This window comes from Macaca fascicularis, chromosome 8, assembly GCF_037993035.2.
Source record: "Macaca fascicularis isolate 582-1 chromosome 8, T2T-MFA8v1.1".
NCBI classification, from domain to species: Eukaryota; Metazoa; Chordata; class Mammalia; order Primates; family Cercopithecidae; genus Macaca; species Macaca fascicularis.
Window position 1 is genome coordinate 100,477,935 of NC_088382.1, and position 27,411 is coordinate 100,505,345.

At 39.5% G+C, this 27,411-nt stretch overlaps 1 protein-coding gene across 1 annotated transcript in view; it reads left to right on the plus strand.

The window, feature by feature from the left end:
• The first annotated feature begins 5,031 nt into the window (after positions 1-5,031).
• Positions 5,032-27,411, plus strand: part of NECAB1 (N-terminal EF-hand calcium binding protein 1) — a 175,122-nt gene continuing 152,742 nt past the window's right edge. Inside the window, exons 1-2 of the mRNA XM_005563673.5 lie at positions 5,032-5,238; positions 14,925-14,949. Coding sequence (XP_005563730.3) covers positions 5,140-5,238; positions 14,925-14,949 — 124 coding nt within the window. The 5' untranslated portion in view covers positions 5,032-5,139. The remainder of the gene's footprint in view (positions 5,239-14,924; positions 14,950-27,411) is intronic.

Here is a 27,411-nt window from a genome sequence, read left to right on the forward strand (position 1 = left end):
TGTAGACAGCAATGTCTTGGTCATAGTTACCGCCACTGCTTACCAGACCCCCATGTTCCAGACACCATACCCTACTGAGTACCTTACGTGAAGTCTCTCTGTTCTTAACAACATGGTTGCAAAGCAGTGGTGCTGGTAGGGAAAACAGTGACTAACTGTTGAATTCCTTCTCTCTGCCTACTGTTTACTAAGCTCTATGCACACAATACCTCATTCTTGTTTTTACAGATGAGAAATTTTGCTTGTGAGAAAGGTAAAGACAGGGAACACTAACTATAACAACACATATGGTTAAGGGAGGATACTAGGCAGTGAGGATTTCTTTTTTTTCTTTTCAAGATGGAAGAGCTCTAAGTTGAGTAAGCCAGTAGCGCACAGTGGCATAACAGAAAAATGTATCTCAGGGTAAAATAGTTCATAGGAAAATCACCATTATTAGTTAATAATTTTGGCCCATGGCACTTACTATTCCTGAGTCCTAATTTTGCCCTCTTCAGTTAGATAAAACGGTCACACAGAATAGGCACTCATGGGGAGAAGTCTCTCTGCTCTGCCTCAGCCTTCACTGCAAACATCTGGTGTTACTCTTGTCTCATTGCATTAAAATTATCTATTAAAATAGAGTTTCCTTAAGTTCTGTATCTTCTGCAAAGGCAAGGCCAGTTCTTTTTATCATTTCCCCATTTTGCCCGTCAGTTGCCTGGATTGAAGCAGGCAATCAATAAATGTCTGAAGAGAATTAAATTTTTTAACCAGTTATTTCCAATGAGTTAACTATGGGCTTCTTTAACACTAGAAATTAAGATTGAATTTATCTGTCAGAGTCCAAACATAAAAAACTAACTTTGACTAAGGTAAAACAGAAAAGAAAGTTTTGGAAGGATACTAGATCTCTCAGGAAGTTGGCAGAAAGCCAAGATCAAGATTGGAGGACAGGGCTGCTGAAATCACAGGGTGCCATTATCCATTTGATTAATTCATCTTCAGGGCTCCCCTGGCACTGTGGTCACACTCAACACTACACTGTGAGTGTCTACTGCCATTGATAAACTTCCCTGCATGTCCCTTGATTCAGATTTAAACACACATGTGAAGTCCTTTCAGCTGAGCCTAGTTCTCAGCCTGTGCTCCAGCTACCAGGGAAGAGAGAGAGGATCTTCCTCCTTCCCTTCAGAAGACGTGAGTTCTGCCCCTAAGCAGGACCCACACCATGGGGATAGGCACTTAAAGAGGAAGGGGATTTGGATCCAAGCTGCCAAGGCAACAGAAATGTCCACTAACCTGACCGAAAGGATTCTGAGTCATTAGTCAAAAGGGAAGGATAACCTTCCCTAGAATTTAAGATAGAAATAAGATAGATTCCCAGCTGTCTGAAATGGTTTAGATAATAGTTCTTCCACGAGGCAGAGATAGATTGAAATACAATATATTCCCACACAGTTATCATCTCCTAAAATGCTAGAAATATCTTCATGTCAAAGTCTTATCATAGAAAGCCTGAGAACTGGAACCTGGAATTACATTTCTATTTTTTTTAGGCCCTTGCTACAAAGAAGTTGCATTTCCTCCCTCAAGTCGGTTGTCTGCTGTTTGCGACTGATAGTGTGCACAGCAGTGCAGCGTGTGTGTTTCATGAAAATGTGTGAAAACTGCTTTCAAAAATGCGTGCCATCTAGATAAAAAGAAAGCTATAAAAATATATTTGGTTGCCACTTCATAGAGCCTATTGAATTTGTCTGTGAATGTGAATCTAATTGCCATTTTTTCTGCTAGAGTCTCTGTGAACATTACATTTCCATTAAAAAGAGAAGTCAGCTAGAGCAGAATGTATTCCTGCGTTCACACAGGAATCATTAAAATAAATAGTGACCAGTTGATTGCTTAATAATTTATGTTTCTTCTTGATAGACCATTAGAAGAAATAAGCAAAGCCACAGGTACAGAAAATGTCATTCATTGTCAGTAAGGGGAAAAGTTATGTTTTTACTAAAGTGTTACAAACAGCTTCCTGGTTTGATGACTGCTGATTATTCTCCTGTTCTTCATTTATAATCAGAGAAAGTCTCCTTTATTACCTGTTCTTGTTACCATGGGATTGGCATAAAAATATTACCACTTGTGAGGTTGAATTTGAGGCCTGAGGGACCCTCACAATTTGGGTTAGAGGGGTCGGACTTAAACTGCACTTGTTGCAGAAAAACCTATTCAATTCTTCATCTGATGGCAGGAATAAACAACATGCTATTTTGATAAATTCAGTAACTTGATGTTCATAGTTGACAGCCCCCCTCCTTCTCGTGGTTTTTCTCCTTCAGTGATTTGAATGGCCTGTGTCCATTTGATGAGTTGACCAGTATGTTTTTTTAAATGATTTTGTATTTATTTTGATGCACAGTTGTCAAAGAAAGGGTCTATTCTCACAATTCAGGTAAGGAAATTTGCAGTTAATGAGGAAAATGCACATAAAGATGCCAGATGGAATATTCCTAAAGCACAGCTCCAATCAATATCTCACCCCTAAGTTTAATGTCTCTAAGTCTCTACCTAATTAAGTCCAGAGTTCTGTCCTTGGGCTTCACAGATTTTCATCCTGTAGCCTCTGCCTATTTTCTGAGATTTTATTCTACTATTTTCCTGTACTGTATGTACAGCACAGTTAAGTTTGGTGATTCTTAATCCTTGCTGCACATCAGAATCACATAGAAATCTTCAAACAATCCACTGGGTCCACCACATGCTAATTGAAAGTGAATTTGAGGATGAAGCACAGGCATCAGTTTGGTTTGTGTGTGTGTGTTTGTGCAGGAGGGTTAGCTCCTTATTTTGATTATCTGTTGTTACAAATCCAGCCACCCCAACACTTATTTGTATGAAACAGTATACATTTTATTATGCTCCCAATTCTGTGGGCCAACTGTTTTGACAGGGCACAGCACTGGTAGTGTGCCTTTACTCCATGATATCCGGGGTTTTGGCCGGGACAACTCACACAGCTAGGCATGTCTGCAAGAGCTGGGGGCTGGAGTCATTTGCAGGCTTCCTCATTGACATTGCTGCTGCTCAGGCTGGGATAATGCAAAGGCTCTGCTTAGCTAGACCTGTAAGCCAGGTGTTTACATATGCCTTTCCATATAGCTTGGGCTTCCTCAAAGCATGGTGGCTTAAGGTAGAAAAACTTCTTATAAGGAAGTTCAAGAGTCTAGGAGCAAATCCACTGTAAAAAGTGGAATTGCAAAAGCTTTTATGCACCTACCCTCGGAAGGCACATAGCATCACTTCTGTTCCACCATTGTAGCAGTCACGGTCTTTCAGATTCAAGGGGAGGGGACCCACTTCTCTATAGGAAGAATGTCAATGAATTTGTGGACACATTTTAAAGTTACCACCCACCCCAGGTGATTCCAATGTACAGGCAGAGTTGAGAACAACTGGATTCATTTTCTTGTAAGCACCCATCTACAAAGCAGCAGTGGGACTTGGGTGAAGTGAATGAGACACCTAGGGTGCAAAACTTAAGAAAGTCACTCTCAGGATCATGCAAGCACAGGATAAGGATTGAGAGCAAGTGTCTCCTTAGATTCCGTGCTCAAGGGGCCTCACTTGCCACACCCTAGTCCTGACCCTACTACAGAGCAACTGTGTATGAATCATTAGGGTGAGGAGGACTTGGATTCCTGGACTAGACAGTACTTTAGTATTGGGATTTGGAAAGCCCAGGTCGGATCTGGGATTCTGTATGTTTACAGGAATCCCCAGTGGACTACTTCCAGCTTCCATGTGCTTTCCTGGGGCCATGCTTTGCTTACGCTCTTCCTTCTGCCTGGAAGTGTTTTCCTTCTATTTCTATTAAGTATGGTGATTTGTGAGGTCCGTTTCATATACCGCTTCTTTTATCAAGCTTTTATTGGTCCCGACAGCCAGAGTGTAACCTGTCCCTCCTAAGAAACCCCTAGCACATTTTACATGCCTTTAAGACACCCACATGTTGATCAGCATTTTGGTTGTGTGTGGGCCTGTCTTATAGAAAGAACGTGTTTACTTTTCTCCGAAGGCCACAAAACGGAGATCTAGATCCTCACTGGTAGAGGCAGAGTCTTGTTTAGACAAGGTTCCTTCTTTTTTTGCCTTATCTTGCTCCCAGACAGCTCAAGTTTGTAACCGACACATACACATTTTAGATGCCCAATAAACTGGATCTCTCTCCTGATGAAAGGTGTGGTCAACTTCCTATTTTTACAGCCTTCGCAGAAGCCCTCAAATACTGAATAATTACCCTCGTTTAAACGTTTGAACACAGATAAGGACTTCGTCTTTATTGTGACTTTGGAAAACTTCATGTTTGAACATCACCTAACAATCCTTGCCCCATAGCAAACGTTTTAAGGAAGCTTACTCTAGGTAGAGTTCATAGCACCGCCACAGGTAAGCCTCAGAACCCTCTGGGGTGAGACCAGCGTGACCATTTTACTGATGAGGAAAAGTGAGGCTTACAGATTAAGTCCCTACAGCGCAAGATAACACCCAATGGCTTAATCCCTACACCAAACCAGATGCTCCTGGCTTGCTGGTATCCATGAACTCCGCCCCCGCCTTTGGGGAGGGTCAGGCAGAGAGGCCACCGGGACTTAAAGCAGGTAGAACCTCTCTGACTTCCTCCCTACTTATAGCATCCACTCTGGGGGGAGGCTGGGGGCGTCCTTACTTTGCTCTTTGGCTGCTCAGGACAAACGCCTTGCCATTTGCCCATTCTGTCTGTCCCGATGCCCTCCTCCATCCCTGCACTTGGGGCCCTCGTGGGGCGGGCAGGGGCCCCCAGGTTATCTCCAGCCGTGGTCGATGGCCCTGCCTAGGGCAGAGCCCGCTCCCCTCCGCGCGTTGCTAAGTGCGAGGATGACACCCATCCAGACGCCGTCAGCCGCGGGAAGGGGGAGGCGAGAGTTGGAGCGCGTGGGAGCGGAGGCCGGAGGAGGGAGGGGGGACACCGAGCGCAGGGAGCGCGGAGGGAGGCGCGCGCGGGAGCGAACATCCACCAGGATCCCGAGCCGGGCGGCGGCGAAGCAGCAGCTACGGCCGCGCCCTTGCCAGAGTGGGTGCGTCAGCCTAGCCCCGCTCCGCCCGCGGCGATCAGGGCTCCCGAGGATGGAGGATTCCCAGGAGACATCGCCGTCCTCCAACAACTCCTCGGAGGAGCTCAGCTCTGCTCTGCACCTCTCCAAGGGCATGTCGATCTTCCTCGACGTAAGTACAGACAGCTGGAGCTGGGCGGTTGCTTCACAGCATCTTTCTTTTCCCCGAAAGGAAGGGGTTCGGCTCAGGTGCTGACCAGCTAATGCTTTGTCCCCAGAACACAGGCGAGAACTACCTCCTTTCCCTCCAGAAAAACACCGATGCAAATGCAGGAGGAACGACTGTCCCTTAACTTGCAGCTAGGGCTGTCCCAGACCTGCAGCTTGTGGCTTAACACCCTTAAGAAAATTACAAAAGTTAGATTTTCCAACAGGCTGGATTTCGTAGAGACACTATTGCAAATACAACAGACATTTGAGTGCATAGGACATTTTAAAGAGGCACAAGGTGTAGGGGGGTGAGGTGGGGACAGTGTCCCAACTCATCTCTAATGCGCCCTATTTGCAGCCTCCACCCTCGTGGATGCTCTCAAGCAACCCAGCGAGGGAAGCAGTAGAGAATGAGATGCCCTCGTCATCCTCCCCCATACCCCCTCGGAAAACAATTACTTAGAACATATTTGTTTTTCTTTCTACAGCAAGGGGAAAGATGATTTTCATAATGATTCTTTTTGTCGCTGCCACCTCTTCTATTTTCCCTTTTTCTTCCCTGATATTCTCCTTCTCTGTTCCTCTCTAACTTCTAATTACTATTGTCATCTCCATCAATTCTAGCTTTTGACTGTTTTCCCTTTGGTCCTATTTCTCACTTCGGTGTCGACTGCCTGCCTTCATTACTCTGATCTGATCACATCCTTTCTTTTTCTTCTGTGCTGGGTTTTTTTTTTTTTTTTTTTCCTGTATGGTGTGGCTTCTATCTTTACAGCACTTTTATTTCTTATTTATTTTTCAATTTTGTTTTCCTCTCCTTCCTGCTGTTTCTTTTCTCTGTATTTTTCCCTCTGTTGCCCATCTCTTTTCTCTGCTTTGGGGTTTCTCTCAGCTACTTGCCGGGCTCCGGGCTCTCCCAGCCCCTCAGTTGTCATGCTGTCGCCGGAGGTCGTGCCTAGCTCAGTGGGGACAATTCTGGCTGCTTCTTGTTTAGGCATGATAGAAAATGTCAAAGGACATGGAGGAGTGCTATATGCTCTGTCCTCTACCCTTCTCTGAGTTATCCTTTCTTATTAAAATCAAAATGAGTGGGAGATGGGCCAGAAACCAGGTAACATTTGTTTGTGGAGAGATGAAAATATGAGGAAATCAAATTATTAGTATCATAATGGTGAGGCAGAGATAAAGAGGATAGGAGGATGTGAGGAGCTCTCCCAAGTTTATTTTGAATGGATTGGCTAGAATTGTTTTTAATTCTAGAGAAAGAAGCTCCTAACAATAATTCAAATTGTTGTAAGGCAAATGATAGAAGCGAGGTTCAACTGTGTGTACTGGCAGCCTTCACCCCTTATCACCTGGTGGCTCCAATTGGAGATCCAGGCATTCTGAGCTGGTCATCGCCTTCCCACCAAATTTCAGGTGTGGTCATTCCTATTCAGCCACCCAATCAAACAGTTGAGTACCTTATCCTTCATGAGCATTTATCTCTGCCTGGCTTGGGTCAATCAGGTGGTGTTATTAGTGCTCATGGCTTAACAGGCTGATCTTATTCAAGTATGCTGTTCAGAGCCATACAGCCCTTGAGGATGTAAGCTGGGAGAAGAGAAGGGCACCACAACATGCCTGAAAAGTCAAGGCCCCTGGAAATCATGTCAGTTATGAGGCTGACAATTAAGGGGCCATGGAGTTGATTCAAAGGGGACAAGTGGGGCCTCCATTCATTCTGACCTGATCTTCACTCTGTCCCCCATTGAGATCAAGTGCTTCCTCATGCTTTTTAAAAAGCAGTTAACAAACCCTGGTGATACTGTGGAGATGAATGGATTAAAACTATACATATGGAAAGTCATCCTCCTGACTCATACACCAGTCATTGCTTAAGTATTCAACTGCAATGTTTTCGAAGAGAAAATTAAAATTTCATTTTTTATTATGCATGCATGATTGTTTCCAGTCTGTAAACAAATAGCATCAGGTCCCTGTACTAAAGGAACTTGTCGTCTATGAATAGGGTGCTCTTGCCTTTTATATTTCAGAGATTTAAAAATAAAAATATGAAACCGATTCCCTGTGAGAGGTGTTGACATGCTTGTTTGTCAGTAAAATGCTAGAGTCTACAAAAATATCTGCTATTGGATTTTGTCTCGAATGGAAAAGATTTTGTTTACACTTTTCTTTGAGTTATTTTGTGAAAAATCTAACACTGGTGAAATATGTGATACAAAAAATGATTTGTTACTTAGGGATTTGTGAATTATTCATTTCTGGATCATACCACTTTTAGCAAAATAAAATGTGAACTATACATGCATAACTTTATTTTATTAGATTTAATATATTCTAGTGGCACTATCAAGAAAGATTACTTTTAAAATTCTCTTCATATTATAATAAATAAATGATAGATATTGCCTGTTCCAAACTGGAACAGGTAATTATCTGTGTGTCGTCTGTATCACACAGATAATTTCCAAATTTGAGGAAAACTTTGATTTGCAGTGCTTTTTATTGCAATGTCACTGGAATAATCAATCATTTAAGAAATGATTTAAACTGCTACTGAGAATACTATTAATGACATGATACACATGACCAGCTGGTTAGAAACTAGAGACAGATTTTAACAAGAAAATCAGAGGTAAATTTGCCACAACTGTTGGCTTTTCCTTCCGTATCCTCTCCAAATCAGCAATAGTAATGGCTATGATATTTTCTTAGGCTGTTGTGAGTATGAAATAAGAGCTCATAGTTTGGAAAATGGAAACAAAGCAAAAAGTGTTGCATAAATTTGAAATATTATGGTTATTTCAGTGTTCCACACTGAGTGCATTAAATGACAGTAACAGTAGCTAAATTCACAAACTGATGCAGGGACTGTTTCTTCATGAATCTAATTTATAGAATTGTCTTGCTAGAATATGACAGAATTAAGTATCGGTTCATCATAAATACTCTTGAATACTGACAGGAGGCTTAGAAAACCTAGCACTGGTGCCAAGGTATGCCAGTGCATTGAGGCTGGAGCGAGCATTTGCACACAGCATGCCTGCCAGCCACAGGAGAGGGACTCAACTGGGTCCTGGCAACACAGAGGACCGGGGGATGACTATTGCTTTTCCTTTTACACCAATGAACTATCATTTCCCAGGTTGCTGCAATTCAGCTAACAGAAGAGGAACTCTAGTTTGGAATACTAGTCCATGTAGCATGTGTCTCCTCTTTTGAGTCATTACATTAATCAACTTTGCTACTGTGCAAAGGGAGAAAAACAAACCTTCAACTCATCCCCAAAAGCAAGAGAAATTCCCAAATGAAATTAGTTGCAACTTCACCCACCCAATGCCACTTTCCTTTCCCATCAGTTTTCCTTTTATTTTTAACTGGAAGGGAAGTGACTGTCCCCCATTTCACTGCTGAAGTGGGAATGAGGCTGGAAGGTTGTGAAGGCTGCTTGTCTTCCCCTCCTTCCTTCGTCTAAGCACGCACACTCATGTACACTCTGAATGCAAGATACAGTGCATAGATGGTCAGGAACTTGGTGAAAACAAAAAATAGTTTCTCTTCACAACGATACTTAATTCTGAAGCCCCATAGATGCTCATTTGTAGGACGTGTGAGATGTATAGAGGACTGTTGAAACAGAACGAGTCTTCCAGATGCAATGGTTCTGTGACTGAACTCTGTGATAGCCACATACCTCCCATCTCACCTCATTTCACACACACACACACACACACACACACACACACACACACACACACACACTTGCTCATTTGAATGAGATTGTCCAGTTCAGAGAATGGCAGTTAATCTCATCATTTTCTACCCTCATTTGCAGTATAAATGTCACTCTTGTAGTTATAGGAACCAGCAGAAATTAGGAAAAAAAACTTAATGCATGCTGAGCTTAATACCTAGGTGATGGGTTGATAGGTGCAGCAAACCACCATGGCACACGTTCACCTATGTAACAACCCTGAACATCCTGCACATGTATGTACCCCGGAACTTTAAAAAATAATAAAATAATTATTAAAAAAACAGTCTTACTGTTATCATACATTAAAAATTGTTTTCCCACGCTGGGCCTACCGTGGGCAAAGTTGAGAAGATGAAAATATGTGCGCTGATTCCTTCTCTCCATCCATCTTTCAGTACGTGCTTCCCCATATCCAGTTTCAGGGCAACCAGTGGCCTGGTAGTAAAACTACCTGCTCGAAGTCTGGGTCCACCCACCCTGGTAATGGGAGAGACTCCCGTCTGACCCCAGGTAGTCTAATGATTGAGACACCTGGGTGACCCCAGGCGTTCTAGTAGGAGAGACTCCTGCCAAACCTGTGTGGTGGGACTCCATGTTGTGGATTAGTCCTGAGTCCCTGCCTATATTCCAGTTTCTCAGGAATCTACCAAGGGACTATTTCACCTCATTATCAAATCTTAACCTGATTCCTGGTAGGAGGCACTTAGAAATATTAGTTCAGTAAATGATGATTGTGTCCATTTTTTAATGTTTCAAAGACAACATTTACATTTTAACACCTGCCTTCAATAACAAAGTGATGAATAAGGAATTTTACTTGAGGCCATCAAAGAATATTTTTGAAGTAAAGGAATCTATCTGATAATCTTCAAATTGTAGCAAAAACACAGTATTACTTGTCTTCAAATTTTAAGCCTGACCATAATATTTAAATTTATTTACCATCCATCCAATGGTGGCAACCTTAAGATCAGCTGACACAGATTATTCAGGTACCATAACATAATGAACTTGATTCTCATCCGCAGTACATTTTTCATTAGTCTGTGGGATCAGAGGCAAAATTTGCAGCAGAGACAGTTCTGTTCATATTTAATTACAAGAACTGTCTTAATAACAAAAACTGCTGTTTTTATTTCATCTTTCAGAGGCTAAATGCTAGTTGAGATTGTTCTCTATGAAATGAAATGAACAGAAGTCCTGGGTCCAACTCTGTGGTGTGTGATTATCCTATTCTAGTTACTTTGAATTCCTGAGGACAAAATACAGCTTGAAATAGAATCTTAGAATGAATCAAAAGTAAGAAATAGGATGTGTTTTATGTCTCCCTGACTCTCAGCTGGGGCTCCATGGTTGCAGAGAACAGGAAGAAGCTAGTTGTGATCAGGGAATGAATCCTCAAAATCCCCTCTAGCAATTAACTCTATGGAGGAAAAAGAATCTGGGTCTCATTTTGCTTTAAGCATAGCTCTTACAATTGAAAGCAGTTGTCCTGCAGTAATTACATCAATTTAGTGAAAAAGGAGGACCGTCTTCTTCTGCATGCAAGTCTGGGTGATGATACCTACCTGTTGCTGGAAAAGTTTCATGGGTGAGATCTTTAATAGTAATACTAGTATCTTAAAACACATTGTGGCAATGATTAGATTTATCTATACCTCATTTCCGTGAAGTCGGCAGAATGAAAGGAAGATAATGTTTTTATAGTAGAATGCAGTAAAACAGACAACTTGAGAATAAAAACGATTGCTCATGTTTCAAGCTGGCCAGCAAGAAGTGACGATCTAAATATAAGAATAGCTCTGGTTATTTAACTATAACTACAAGTTACTTAGGGAAAAAATCATCCTCAAGGGCCCCTTTCAAGTAATTAAAGTTTGTCTTTGCAATGTGCTAGTGGGGCATCCTCTTTGGTACTGTATATAGCATAGCGCTGTAGTATGTTATCCAGATTATTTTCTATTAGCATACCTATCAGGGCTAACTTCATTGCAGCTAGCAGAAAAAATAATGCAAACTGTTTTGAGATTGTTAAAAAAAAATGTATTGGCTCCTGTAATGAAAAAGCAGAGATCATTTCATCAAGATTACTTAATCAGAGACTCAGGGAGTGCCATCTGGACCCATTTTCCATAAGTCTCTGAACACTACTTTCCTGGGTGTTGGTTCTTTCCAGGTTATATATTGTATTAATTTCCTATGGCTGTTGTAACAAACTACCACAATAGAATGTACTCTCCCGGTTCTGGAGGTGAGAAGGGCGAAATCAAGCTGCTAGCAGGATAATGCTCCCTGGGAAGGCTCCAGAGGGGGAGCTGTATCATGCTTCCTCTCTTGCTTCTGATGGCACCTGTCAGTACTTTGGCATCCTTGGCTTTCAGCTGCACCACGCCAATACCTGCCTCTTTGATCACATGGTCTCTATCCTCTATCTCTGCAACTCTGAATTTCTCTCCTTGTAAGATCCCCAGTCATTGGACTTAGGGACCACCCAATCCAGTTATATTTTATCTTAACCCTATTTCTTTTCTTTTTATAACTTAAAGTTTTATTTTAGATTCAGGGAGAATATCTGCAGATTTGTTACATGGGTATATTGCATGATGGTGAGATTTGGGGTACGAACGATTCCATCACCCAGGCAGTGAGCATAATACTCAACAGTTAGTTTTTCAACCCTTGTCCCCAGTGTGTGTTGCTGCCATCTTTATGTTCATGTGTACCCAGTGTTTAGCTCCACTTATAAGTGAGACTATGCAGTGTTTGGTTTGCTGCTTCTGCATTAATTCACTCAGGATAATGGCCTCCAGTTGCATCCATGTCGCTGCAAAGGACATGATCTTGTACTTTTTTTATGGCTGTTATGTATTCCATGATGTATATGTACCACATTTTCTTTATCCAGTTGACCACTGATGGGCACTTAGGTTGATTTAGCATTTTTGCTATTGTGAATAATGCTGCAATGAACATACAAGTGCCATGTGTCTTTTGGAGACAATGATTTATTTACTTTTGGATATATACCCAGTCATGGGATTGCAGAGTCAAATGGTAGTTCTGTTTTAAGTTCTCTGCAAAATCTCCAAACTGCTTTCCACAGGCTAAACTAATTTACATCCCCACCAACTGTGTGTAGGCATTGCCTTTTCTCTGCAGCAGCTCCAGCATCTGGTTGTGTTTTTTTGACTTTCTGATAATAGCCATTCTGACTGGTGTGAGATGATAGCATATTGTGGTTTTGATTTGCATTTCTCTGATGATTAGTGATGTTGAGCGTTTTTTCATACTTTTTTTGGCCACTTGTGTGTCTTCTTTTGAGAAGTGTCTGTTCATGTCTTTCGCCCACTTCTTAATGGGATTCTTTTTTGTTTTTTGAAATAAGATTTTTACAGATTCTGTATATTAGTACTATGTTGAATGCATAGTTGGTGAATATTTTCTCCCATTCTTTAGATTCTCTGTTTACTCTATTGATAGTTTATTTTCCTGTGCTCTAGCTCTTTAGTTTGATTAGGTCCCACTTGTCAATTTTTGTTTTTGTTGCAATTGCTTTTGAGAACTTAGTCGTAAATTTTTTCTCAAGGCGAATTTTTTTCTCAATGTAAAGAATGATATTTTCTAGGTTTTCTTACAGGATTTTTATATTGTGAGGTCTTATATCTAAATTTTTAATCCATCTTGAGTTAATTTTTGTCTATAGTATTAGATAGTGCTTCAGTTTCATTCTTTTGCATATGACCTACTAGCTATCCCAGCACCATTTATTGAATAGAGAATCCTTTCCCCATTATTTATTTTTGTTGATTTTGTTGAAGATCAGATGACTGTAAGTATACAGCTTTATTGCTGGGTTCTCTATTCTGTTTCATTGTTGTATCTGTTTTTTGTACCGGTACCATGCTGATTTGTCTACTGCCGCCTTATTGTATAATTTGAAGTCAGGTAATGTGATGCCTCCAGGTTTGTTCTTTTTGTTTAGAATTGCTTTGGCTATTCAGGCTCTGTTTTCATTCCATGTGAATTTTAGAACAGTTTTTTCTAATTCTGTAAAAAATGACATTGGTAGTTTGATAGGAAAAATATTGAATGTGTACATTGCTTTGGGTAGTATGGCCATTTTAACAATATTGATTCTTCCAATTCATGAGCATGGAATGTTTTTCCATTTGTTTCTATCATCTATGATTTCTTTCAGCAGTGTTTTGTAGTTCTCCTTGTGCAAGTCTTTCACTTCTTTGGTTAAATATATTCCTAGGTATTTTATTTTTTGTGTAGCTATTGTAAGTGGGATTGCATTCTGGATTTGGCTCTCAGCTTGAATGTTATTGCTGCATAGAAATGCTACTGATTTTTGTACCTCTATTTTGTACTCTGAAACTCTATTGAAGTCATTTATCAGTCCCAGGAGACTTTTGGTGGAGTCTTTGAGTTTTCTAGGTATAGGATTCTACCATCAGTGAAGAGAGATCATTTGGTTTCTTATTTTACTATTTGGATGCCTTTTATTTCTTTCTCTTGCCTGATTGCTCTGGCAAGGACTTCCAGTACTATGTTGAATAGGAGTGGTGAGAGTGGGCGTCCTTGTCTTGTTCCAGTTCCAGTTCTAGTTCTAGCGTTCAAGGGGATGCTTCCAGCTTTTGCCTGTTCAGTATGATGTTGGCTGTGGGTTTGGCATAGATGGCTCTTATTATTTTAAGGTATGTTCCTTCCATGCCTAGTTTGTTCAAAGTTTTTATCATGAAGGAATGTTGGATTTTATCAAGGGCTTTTCCTCCCAAACCCTATTACATTAATGGATACTTAGCATTAGGATTTCAACATTTGGCTTTGGAGGACACAATTCAACCTACAATATATCCAATAACAAAATGAATGACAGCAGTGCGTTGCCTATATGTTCCCAGGTTCAAAGTCAGCAGGAGGTAGAATATGTCTCTCTCCTAAACACTCAAGCAAAACCATGGCCTGTCATTCACTGGCCCTAATATGCTCATGCCTGAGCAGTCCCATGACCAGAGGAATATGACACCATGTTTGTCAGACATAAGTGCCCTTCCCAGCACTGGAGCACCCAGGCCAGGCATGTAGGAAAGGTTGGCTTTCCAGAAGAACATTAGAAATCATTACTAAAGAGTAATAGGTACCGGATGGCCAAATAGTTCTTATACATCAAGACAATTTAAAATACATCCAAGATAATATGATTAATAAAGTATAAATAAAGTAGATATAGCATAGACATGTGGGTTACTCTTTACCCATGATGTATTATTTTTCTTTTATGTTTTGTTGAGTCCCAGTTTTATTGAGGTATGAGTGACTTACATTAATATGCACATATGTAAAGTGTAAACTTGATGAGTTTTAATATAAGAAACCATTACCACATTCAAGATAATAACTATCTCTATCACCTGCAAAAGTTTTCTCACATCCTCTTGTAATCCACCATTCTCTGCCCTGCCCGTTCCTAGGAACCTTAATCTGCTTTCTGTCCCTACAGATTAGTTTGCGTTTTTAAGAATTTTATATAAATTGGATTATAAGCTGGTATTGTTTTGCATCTAGGTTTTCTACTCAGCCTAATTATTTTTTGGTTCTATCCAAGTTGTTGTGTGTATCAATAGCTCATTCATTTTTGTTGTTCAGTAGTATTCTCTTGTATGGCTATACCACAGTTGATTTGTCCATTCATGGTTTGTCTATCCATGGACATTTGGGTCTTTTTCAGGTTTCAGATATTATAAAGAAAGATCTCAATTGGGAAACCTTTACTTAAAATTAGAATGTATTTTATTTAATTATGAATAAATTATGTATAAGTGTGATGTTCACTGCAATATTTATTTAAAATGGTGATAAAATTTTTCCTTTTCCCTTTGCAGATACTGAGGAGAGCAGACAAAAATGGTAAGACCAAAAATCTATAGTTTCTATTTATTAATCTTTTACATTTTATATTATCATATAAATAATAATAAGGAAAAAGGGAGCAGTCCTGGAAAATGACATGTAAAATACTACCTTATTGTACTAGTGATCGTTTTAGATAAGTTTTAGACCCTAAATATTCATAAGAAGTTGGCAGAAGGATTTACATTTGAAAGGAATGCTTATGCCTTTGAAGTGATGAGCTCTCCCATACTTGGACTCTGGCTTTTCCTTTTCATGCTTCAAAAAATAATTTTGCGGCAATAACAGCTTCTATTCATTGAGTGTCTACTGTGTGCCATGCATTGGGCCAAGTGCTTTGTGCATATTATGTCCTAGAATTATTAAGATAAAAAACTGAGACTGGACCCCAGGTCTGTATGACACCCGTTTGGACTCTTCACACTGAACTTTATCGTGGCCTTGGGGATTTTACTGCACTCCAGGAGGGCTGCCTGGAAACCTGCATTGCCAGCTTTATCTCTACCCTATTGTTCCTGGTCACTGCTTTCCCATTTGAAGAGTATGTACTGGAAATGATAATCTATAGCAACAGAGAAGTAGGAGATGGCAACCTTGAAGTAAAAACTTGCTCTGTTGATTTAATGATGACTACACAATGTCTAATTATAAGTTGTCATAAGCAGTATCTTTTGACTCTATTATTCCACTGGAAACTTTGTCCCAGAGAACAACAAATAAAAACTTGCATTTTTTTTTTTTTTTTTTGCTGCTATATTATAAGTACTATGGTAGAGGTATATTCTTGATAAGAATTTCCTGACAAATTTAGGATACAAAGGGTTCTTTCCCTTTTTTGAAATCCCACTTCTTATCTATGGGGAGAGATTACAGGAAGAGTCCAGATCTGACAGTTTAAAGACATATGTTGTGGTCTATTTTACCCTTAAGCAGGCAGATCAAGAAAAGTTTGACTGACAAGACACACCTTTCTACACAAAAGAAGATTATTAATCCAAGGAACAATGTAATAGCATCCCAAGTCCCAATAATATTTTGTTGTGGTTGGCCATCAAAATATTTTCTCAGACTGTGTTGTGGTGATTGATATATTGTCAGTTCAAATGTGCTTTTTGTTCCCACTTGAAGCATTTCATCATTTTGTTTTTAGTTTTAGTTTTTGGTTTTTCTTTTCTTTTTTCTTTTTTTTTTTTTTTTGAGACAGAGTCTCGCTCTGTCACCCAGGCTGGAGTACAGTGGTGGGATCTCGGCTTACTGTAACCTCTGTCTCCTGGGTTCAAGCAATTCTTCTGCCTCAGCCTCCCGAGTAGCTGGGAACACAGGCGCAAACCACCATGCCCGGCTAATTTTTGTATTTTTAGTAGGGACAGTGTTTCACCATGTTGGCCAGGCTGGTCTCAAACTCCTAACCTCAAGTGATTGGCCCTCCTCAGCCTCCCAAAGTGCTGGGATTACAAGCGTGGGCCACTGCGCCTGGCCCATTTGATTACTTTTAAAGACAGAAATAATGATGGCATCATTTTGTCTTCTCATCTCATCCTTTGATCTTTTGCCTGATACCCAGCCCCAGGGATGCCTGGTGTACAATTGAATAGCCCACCTGTCTCTATGCCACCTGCCTTGCATTTCAGTATCTGTCTCCAGTTCAGAAATGCTTTTGCTCCCTCTCCACCCAAGCTCCTAGCTTTCTCAGGCTATACTTTCTTTTTCTGTTTGTTTGATTTTTGTTTTTAAGACAGAGTCTTGCTCTGTAGCCCAGGCTGGAGTGCACTGGCACGATGATCTCGGGTCACTGCAAGCTCCCCCTCTCCCGGGTTCACGCCATTCTCCTGCTTCAGCCTCCCGAGTAACTGGGACTACAGGCGCCCGCCACCATGCCCGGCTTAGTTTTTGGATTGTTAGTAGAGATGGGGTTTCACCGTGTTAGCCAGGATCGTCTCGATCTCCTTACGTGGTGATCCGCCTGCCTGGGTCTCACAAAGTGCTGGGATTACAGGCATGAGCCACTGTGCCCGGCCTGCTATACTTTCATTTCCTAGACCCCAAAGCTCTGATTTAGGTCCACCCTTACCATTATATGTATTTCTCTTCTTTCCATCAAAATTAGCATAATCTACAGTCAGAACAAAAAGCACTGAACAAAACATTGTGCGCAATTCAACGACTTATGATAACCTCAAATACCATGCTGCATGAAGTCACTTGCACTGGCAGACCCATGTTTCATATTTCCTCACCTGCCCCCTCCTCTGCCCTCCTTACCACCTCTCCTAATGTCCATCCCAATGTGCTGTCAGACTACCTGCCTTTCCGCTCTTACCTCTCAAAATCTTCCACATGTATCCTCCTCTGCAGCTGCTGAAGCACTCAGTCCCCCTGGGCACCCTCCATCTGACACCCTGCTATGTCACCCTGCTGTGACCTCCGCCTCCTATAACTTTCCACCCTCAGTCAGCTTGAGAACACTCACGCTTTGCTTACGTTCCTGCTCAAAGGCACCTTATCTGGGAAACCTCCCCCAGTTCCCTCGACAGAGCCCCACTCTCTCCCTGTGCTCTCAGCACTTTGGCACATATTGATTATTGTCCTTAAGGTGGAGACTGCTTGTTGGCTGGAGATTGTACTTCTCTAAGCCAAACATGCCTTTCTAAGGCAAGGAACTTGTGTTACAAGTAGATGGTATGCGCAGCCAGTACTAGGTGCTCAATAGACGTTTGTTTAATGGATTACGAAGAAAATACAGTATATATAAAGAAAGAAGAAATTCTGTCATTTGTGACAACATGAATGGAATTGAAGACCATTATGCTAAGTGAAATTAGCCAAACACAGAAAGACAAATACCACATGTTCTCACTTATATGTGGAGCCTGAAACAATTGAACTAATAGAGGCAGGGGGTAGAATGGTGGCTACAGAGGCTGGGGAGTGAAAGGAGTAGGGAGGTAATAGTTGAAGGGTACAAAGTCTCAGGAGGAATAAGTTTGTTTTTTTTTTTTTTGAGATCAGTTGCATAGCATAGTGAATGTAGCTAATCATTGACTTCTGTACATTTTAGTATCACTGAGAGTAAATTTCTTCTAATGTTCTCATCACCAAGAAATCGCAAATATTTGAGGTGACAGAGACATTAATTAGCCTAATCTTTCCACATTGTATTCAAAAATCATAACATCACTTTGTATCCCATAAATAAATACAACTGTAATTTGTAAATGTATGATAAAAATTAAAATAAAAAAGAATTGAAGATGTTCTGCTCCATTATTTCTCTCTCTTCTTTCTGTCCACTTTTCCCCCTGCCTTTCATCCCACCTTTCTCTTCTCCCTCATTCTCAGTGTAAAGTTGGAGGGAGGCAGAGTCAGGCAGATTTGGGTTTAAACCACAAGTATGCTACCTAGGAACATTATAAAGAGCATAGATAATGACATCTACCATGTCATGTGGTAATTATGAATAATAAATGAGGAACTATACGTAAAGTTGCCAGGGAAGTGCCTGGAATGTAGTAACAACTAAACACTTGCTCATTCTGCTGCTATTATGATTAATATTATCTCTACTGCTACTGAAAGCTTGAGCTGTTTTTTGTGCTGTGATGATTTGGCTATCTGAGATACTTTTTAACATTTTAGTTATTTCTATTGCAGTGGAGTTTAGTAGAAAAGAAAAATAAAGCTATTTACTATATATGGAGCATTTGAAAGGAAAAAGGATAATGGATAATCTAATGTAAATGAGAAGATACAAGCATATAAAAGTAAGCATCCTTCTGTACCATGTGTTCATGGCATTCTGTATTTGCAAATAGACAGCTGCTACATGTATTTGAGCTCTTGCTAACAGACCCTCATGTGATAGAATCCCTTGTGGACAGCATAATTGATGACAGAATAACGAAAGGAAGAAGAGGCAATAGGCAGTATAATTGTTTGCCTGCCCAGAGGACAGATTTAGCATTTGGGATCTATCTGACATCTGACAAAAAAGAGAAGCTGCTGGATAAATTGGGCGGGGCGGGAGGGATACACATTAGCAATTAGCTATAATAATGGCATCTTGGAGGGATTTTTTTGGTCGGTTGTTTTTATAAAATCATAGGCTAGGATCCTAAACATAAAGATAGGCCTCAGAATAGGATTGCTTAGGAGAGACGCTAGTGCTTTGAGCCAAAGAGCCCCAAATTCAAGTTTTTAGAAATGTAAAACTTCTGAGAAAGCTTATTTACGGATTGAATGAAAATGGAAATGATACATGGGTATGTATACAATTTGAAAAAATATTTTTCAAATTTAAATATATTTTATTTTAAAATATTGAGAAATAAAGGTCAAATATATTCAAGGTATATAATATGATGATTAGATAAATGTATACATTGCATAATGCTTACAATAATCAAATTAATGAAAACATTCATCACCACCCATCGTGTACATTAGAGCCCCAGAACTTGTTCATCTGATAACTGAAAGTTTGTACCCTTGACGATCATCTCCCATTTCCTCCACCCCCAGCCCATGGCACCCACTGTTGTACTCTCTGCTTCTACGAGTTCAACTTTTTCAGATTCCACATATAAGTGAGATTGCACAGTATTTGTTTTTGTGTGTGGGGGCAAGAATATCTTTGAAATCTTAGTAAGAGGCAAAATGAAAAGCTTCATAGTAGTGAATAGCACCATTGAATTCCTCTTGTTGATTTATACTTGCTAAGATCTGCTATCATTCGTGATCAGTAAGTCAGAAGGCTATATGGGTGGCACAATTGATCCATGTTTAATCACTGTTCCCTCTAGGAGATTGTTATAGTTCTCCTCAGGCCTTTAGTCCAATCCAGCAACCTGCACATGTTAAATTTGAGGGCAGAGATAGTGCCTGTTTCACATACCTCCAGGTCCACCGTGGTGAGCAAAATGCCTGCTGCAACACAGACGTTCATAACTATTTGTGAATTATTTGTAAGAAATGCATAACCAACAATTTCACTGAAGAAATACAATCATATATAATTTAATCAAACCAAGCACTGATTTATCTGTTGTTTATTAATAGTGTTCGCTAAAATGTATGGAGGACATATTACGAGCTGAGTCTTACCCTCTGTGATTTATGTACATTGTCTTCAATCATTATGACAAGCCAACAGAATAAGCAGTTTAGAGCAGTGGCGAGAATGTAGGCTTTGAGGTCAAACAAGCCCATGCTTGGCTGCGCCTCCTTCTAGCTTTATGACCTTGAGCAAGTTGCTCAACTTCCCTGTGCCTCAGTTTCCGCATCTGCAAAGGAAGGATAATATTATTTCTCATAAAATTGCTTTGAGAATTAAATGAGATTATGCCTCTGAAACACTTATCCTGATCTCACACATAGTGATAATTGCTCAGTATTTTTTGCTATTTTTATTATGTTCCCTATTTTTTAAGTGAAGCAAATGAAGCTCAGAGATGTTAGATAACTTCCTCCAGGTTACATTGTATGTTAACAGTAGCACCAGATGAGTGAACCCAGGTCCATCTCACTTCATATTTGGTGATTTTTTTTTCACTTTGTTGTATATGTACCTATGTATGTATTTCAGACTACAAATATAAAAATATAGTTAGAGCCTGAATCTGTATACATCTTGAATATGATGTTCTGGCGCTCCAATATGTGGTAGTTTAATTGATTTAATGCATTTGATGCTTCCTTGGTAGTCTGAATTATGAATGAATGACTAATACACCTCCAGAAAATAATATTGGCAATGAAAATCCTAGCCTAAGAATATTTGATGTCGTATTTGTGTATTTAGAGATACTTTAAAGACGTCGTTGGACTATGATCAATTCATTTGGAATTGATTATAAGAATTGTAAGAATTGGTAAGATTTCCAAGCTGGTCACCTAAGATTTGGTTTATTCTGTTAACATGTAAAAATATGACCTTGAGTAGAAGCTGGAACAAAGGTTCGGTATGTCTGAGTATTTCCAATAAAGGCTGGGTCATCACCTAGCAACATGTCAGAGTCCCGCAGAGCTCTGTGATTCTGTCTTTTGCACTTGGGAATAAGGCTGTCCTTTGATGTGAGCCACTCAGTCAAGCATCACCACCCTGCTCTGGGCTCTCCAGACCCTCTTATCTTCTAATCAGGGCTCCTAGCCCCAAATAAAATGGAAAGATTAAGGGCTGGGCCCTAGAAATGAGGAATATTGGCATAAGGCTGGTTTGTATTTCATAATTCCTCATAGTTTTTGCAAACATTTTTGGGAAAATGATGAAACTGAGAATCAAGTAGCTTATAAATTAGTGGAGTTCTCACATAGCTCTGTACTCATATGTTAACTCTCAGGTACACACAGATGCCTCAACTACACATCTACCAGCTCGAAAGTTAAAGCAAAGTCTATTAGAAGTGATTCATTAAAAAAAAAAAAAATGCCCTCACAATGACCTTCTTGAAAGAAATGGCTCCTCCACCACTGCAAAATATGTGGGAGAAACCCAGGTGTGCAAGTTCTGACTGCAATGATATTTTTAATAAAATAAAGGAAAAAAAATTTTCTATTTTCATAGTATGACTTTTTTTTTTCTAAAATGCAAAGCACTTTCACACCCATAAATGTGTTACTTTTCTGCTAAAAGCAGAAAACGGAAAATTCTTATCTTTACATAGCTGGGTTTATAAGCTGCCACAGAAGAAACAAACAGAAAATTTAGATTCAGTTTCCTGGGCCCACAGAATGGTTCCCATGGGCTGTCAGCGGCTCAAAAATCAGGTCCTGCTCCAATACCAGATCCTGGAGGGCACACAGCATAGACTTATCCCAAAATGTGGCTTCTACCTTAAGTGCTTTCTGTAATGGGGATCTGTGGTAGCCATCCCAACCTTCCTTTCCTTTCTGTTCCTGCAATTTCAACGTCTACTCTGCTCCATCTAGATCCCAGAGACATGTAGCATAATAGTTAAGTTTATATATGATTTTGCAGTCAGATTACCTGGACTCAAATCCCCATTCCACTTACTGTGCAATTTGGGTAACTTAATTTCCCCACCTGTGAAATGGAAATAAAGGCAATGCCTCTCTCACAGACTTGTTGGAAAATTAAATAGATCATACACAGAAATTCTTGGAAAGGTGCCTGGCCCTTAGGAAGTTCTTAATAAGTGTTAATCTATTTCCATTTTTTCATCCTAATTATTTTTAAAAATTTTATTTATTTATTTATTTATTTATTTATTTATTTATTTAGAGATGGAGTCTCACTCTGTCGCCCAGGCTGGAGTGCAGTGGCACGACCTTGGCTAACTGCAACCTCCACCTGCCGGGTTCAAGCAATTCTCCTGCCTCGGGCTCCCGAGTAGCTGGGACTACAGGTGTGTGTCACCACGCCCGGCTAATTTTTTGTATTTTTAGTAGAGACGGGGTTTCACCACGCTGGTCAGGCTGGTCTCAAACTCCTAACCTCACGATCCACCCACCTCAGCCTCCCAAAGTGCTCGGATTACAGGTGTGAGCCACTGCGCCCGGCCTTTTCATCCTAATTCTTGTTCTTATTTGGCTAGACTGTGAATCACAATATCCTGGTGCTGAATTTTTCACATGGCAGTGCCCAGAGGTCTGTCCGTGACCACCTTTCTAAGACCCCAGAGCTGCACTAGTGTTTGTTCTGCCTTTGCTCTGGTCATTCAGCTTTTCTTATTGTTTGCAAACCAATAATCCTAGTTGAAATTCTCGTGTGTTTTGGAGTTGGTGCTTTGTGCCCAGACACCTGATTTGCCCCTCTAGATGTGTCTCCATCTCAGGACAGGAACCACCAAGCAACCCTTGCTCCATCTAAAAGTTTCAGAGGCTTCCATAACTCTTCTCTTTCTCTAGTAATTCCACATCCAATCTATTAGCAGGCCCTGTTGGCTTCACTATCACAACATCTTCAAAACCTAGTCACTCTTGCTATTTCCAAATCTTCAACCCTCGTTAAAGCCTCCTTAATCTGGCACTTGGCATACAGCAAAAATTTCCATATTAGAGCTATTGAAGACTTCAGAAAATCAGTGGCAAAGGTGATAGAGATAAGAAAATGCATTTGATACTTTTGGATATATAATTAGCAGACTTGGTAATTATTTGGAAGTGTTAAGTAAGAGAGATGAAGGTATTTACTGACGTGTACATATGCAAGATTGTGTGTGTTTCAGATTTCCAGTTTCTGACTTGAGTAACTAGATGGATGATGAGGCTATTAACTTCTTTATGGTTATGAAAGTGTCCTACATGTGAAAAGCTTGATTTTGTTGTAATATTGGTCACTTTTAGTTATGAGAGTTCTCCTGTGAATATCTGTTCATCTAGTAATAAGTGATATTTCTGTGTCTTTCTTAATATTCAAAATCATACCTAAGTTGTTAAAAATACCTAAAAAATGTAATAGCCTGTATGTTACCAACTTTTTATGGCCATGAGAATATTGGTTTAGACTTTACAAGAAAATATTACAATAATAACAGTAAATAATCTTATTAAAATATTAGTATGCTGTGTTAGGCATAATTTTATTTAATCCTTATAACAATATTGCAAGGAAGATACTGTCATTGTCCCAATTTTATTTATGAGTAATCTGAGACATAGGCAACTCATCCAATGGCATGGAGTGAGTAAACAGGATTTGTATCCAGATTTTCTTCTAACTCAAAAGTCTTAGCACTTAAGTAGGATGCTTCATTTGCTATGGCTCATCTCTGTAGCAGAATTGTGCTGTTGAAATCCAGAAATACCAATATTTCCACATGGAGAATCCTAAATGATTCAGTGTAATTTTTAAAAATGACAAAAATATTTGAAATTATTTTGGCTATGTTCCTGTTTTAAGGTGGCATGGTATGATGGAGAGTTGGAACTTTAATCTGCTATTTGTTCATTCACTCATTCCTTTATTTGCTTAATACTTTGTAGTGCCCTTTAAATGCCAGAGACTGTGCTAGATGTTGGGAATACAAAGACAAAAGAATACATATACTTTAGTATACATTTACTAGGATGTGATCTTAGACTAATTCATTAACCTCTCTGAGTTCATTTCCTCATTTTTTGAAAATAGGAATAATAAGAATTTGCAGGGCTACTGGGAAGAAATAGCCAAGTAAATATATGTAAAGTCCCAAGGATGTTGTTTAAAATATTGTGAGTAATCAAAACATGTCAGTTCCCCTTTGCCTTCACTAATTTCTTACAGGTCCTAAAGATATGATTTCTTCACTTGTGAACTAAGGAAGGCAGACTATAAAAAACTGAGCCCTTACAAGATTTTATGTTACTAGGACAAATTATATACTTGTGTAATCAGCGGAACTCATCTTTGATTTTTGCACATGGATTTGAGAAAACTTAGGCAATAAACTCTGAACTCTTAGGGATTTGAGGTGGGGTAAGGACATGGTGGTTGGGGACAACATTGTCCTCTGGGAGCTTAGCATCTTCTTGATAGATGGGTCATATACCCAGAGAAAATTGAATGTTTTTCCCTTTTTTCATTTTTTGAAACAGAGTTTTGCTCTGTTGCCCAGGCTGGAGTGCAGTGGTGCAATCTCGGCTCACCACAACCTCCACCTCCAGGTTTCAAGAGATTCTCCTGCCTCAGCCTCCCAGGTAGCTGGGACTTCAGGCGCGTGCCAGCACGCCAGGCTAATTTTTTGTATTTTTGGTACAGATGGGGTTTCATCCTGTTAGCCAGGATGGTCTTGATCTCCTGCCCTCGTGATCCACCTGTCTTGGCCTCCCAAAGTGCTGGGATTACAGGCGTGAGCCACTGCGCCTGGTGAAAATTGATTAATTTTCGACATCAACGTCAACAGCACAACTCTGCTATAGAGATAAGCCACAACACATGAAGCATCAATAATTTTCAACACGTTTGCAATGCAAGAGGCATCACTAAGCCAAATGAGTGAGAAAACACCCTAATGCATTAGAGTTCTGAGGAGGAAGAGGTTTCTGGGATAGGATGGCCTAGGAAGGCTTATGGACTCATTGTCCTCAAATATATCTCCAAAGATGAGTAAAAATTCAGATAGCCAGCAAAAAAGAAAGATGATTATCCATTAGGACGAATTCAGTTTAAGTGACAAAAACCTAATTCAGATTAGTTAAGGTAAAATTGGGAAATAGTTGGCTCCTATAATTGAAAAAAACCCCAAATGGTAAAGCTTTGAGTACAGCTTTATGTAGGTGTTCAGAAATTACTCTCTTTATCTATCTCCTTTCTTATCTCTACATCTCAATTTTGGTTTGTGTCTGGCTGGTCTTCCTTTCAGGTACCAGGGGTGGCGAGATAGTACCTAGAACCCATCCCACCAGTTCAACAGGTCAGAATAAAGAGAGAATTTCTCCTTTACATTAATTTTAGCAAAAATCTCAAGATTTTCTCTGATTTATCAACTAGTCACATGCCCATCCTTGAAGCAATAACTGAGGGATTGGATGAAGTGGTTTTCTAGGCTTAGATTATACACACACCCCCAGAGAGGGGGGGTGCATAAAGCTGCACCTCAAATAGAGTGGGAGAGAGCAGATGATCTCTCAAGCAAAAATCAGTGTTTCTACAAAAAGAATAGAGAATAGATGTTGACCAGGCAAAATTAACAGATGTTCCTCTTTTTGAGGGTAAACTAGCTGAAAAAGCAGTGATTATCCAGTGAGAATGCAGGTATAGAGGAGGGGAAATACAAGCAATTTGATTATGTATTGTACTCCTCTTTCTACCTCTAATGCCTGTGTTAAAATATTTAGTTTTCATTTACCAGTGAAATTTGTCTACAAATGGAGTATTCTTCACATTGCTAATTTTGAATCTACATCCACTACAAACTAAATATTCCTTGGACAAATGTTTCATCTGTCATTCTACGAAAGCCTGAGTAAACAGAAGTGGTATTTTTTTTTTGTTGCTTTTCTCCTAGGCTCACATAAAATGTTATTGTTAATTCTCCATGGAAATGACATTAAACGGATTTCTTTCACTAAATTAGGAGCATTCTTTCTAGCCACGAAAACTAATACACATTCATTCCCTCAGAATGAAGACAGTTTTTTTTTTCCATTTTCCCAGCACAATTCCAAGTGACAAAAATATTTTGATGTAACAAATGGGCTTTCCCCAAAAAGTATCTAAATATTTGATGTCAAGTCAGTAAAGAACCAAGCATTTGACTGAATTATTCATTTTTCTACCTGATATCTGTGCATTCGGTTGATTTTAAACCGAGAGCAGCTTTAATGACCTGCTTCCAGGAATGTGTCTTGGGAGACATGCTTTCTGGGACCTCATCTGAATCATTTAACCTTGTCATATTTCAGTTTCCTTCCCCTCCTGAAAAGACAAATAAAAAGATGAAACTACGTCAAGAAATTATTGTGATGACTATAGTCAATAAAATTTAGACTAAAAGTGCCTCACAAGATAACAGGTGAAAATATACTTACTTTTATAAGCATTGACACATGAAATGAATGTCATTTCTCCAAATAATCTGTAAAATACATGGAGCCAGGGTAGAATGTCTAGAATAAAGAAACTGAATCTGTTGAGTCGATTACTGAGTTAAATATATGTTATCTTTCAAGATCTAATATGAATAAGTATAACTAATTTTGCCATGTTGATAACATAGTCAGCTTTTAATATATTTTAATATGTTAAAGTATTTTAATGCTACATAATTATCATATTACATTATTATTATTATTTTAGAGACAAGGTCTCACTCTGTCACCCAGGCTGGAGTGCAAGTGATGTAATCAGAGCTCACTGTAACCTTGAATTCCTAGGTTCAAGTGATCCTCCCTGTCAGCCTAGTGAGTAACTAGCACTATAGGTGCACACCAGCACACCCAGCTAATTTAAATTTTTTTTTTGTAGAGACAGGGTCTCACTGTGTTGCCCAGGCTGGTCTTAAACTCCTTGCCTCAAGTGATTCTTCTGCCTTGGCATCCCAAACTAATTTTTCAAAACAGTTTTTATTTTAAAAGTTTTAGATTTACAGAAAAATTGTGAAGCTCGTGTACAGAGTTCCCATATAACCTGAAACCAAGTTTCCCTTGTTATTAACCACTCTATAATTAATTAGTGTGGTACATTTGTTGTAATTGATAAATCCATGTTGAAAAATTGTCAACTAAAATCCACACTTTATTCAGATTTTTCTTAGTTTTTGTCTAATATTCTTTTTCTGTTCCAGGATCACATTAAAGATACTGAAACTGCATTCAGTCATTATGTCTCCTTAAGCTCCTCTTGGTTGAAACAGTTTCTCAGACTTTCTTTGATTTGATAATCTTGACAAGTTTCGGGGAGTACTAGGTCTGCTATTTTGTAGCACGTACTTCACTTGGGATTTGTCTGATGTTTTTCTCTTAATTAGACTGGAAATATGTGTTTGAGAGAGAAAGACCACAAAGGTAAAATGCCATTATATC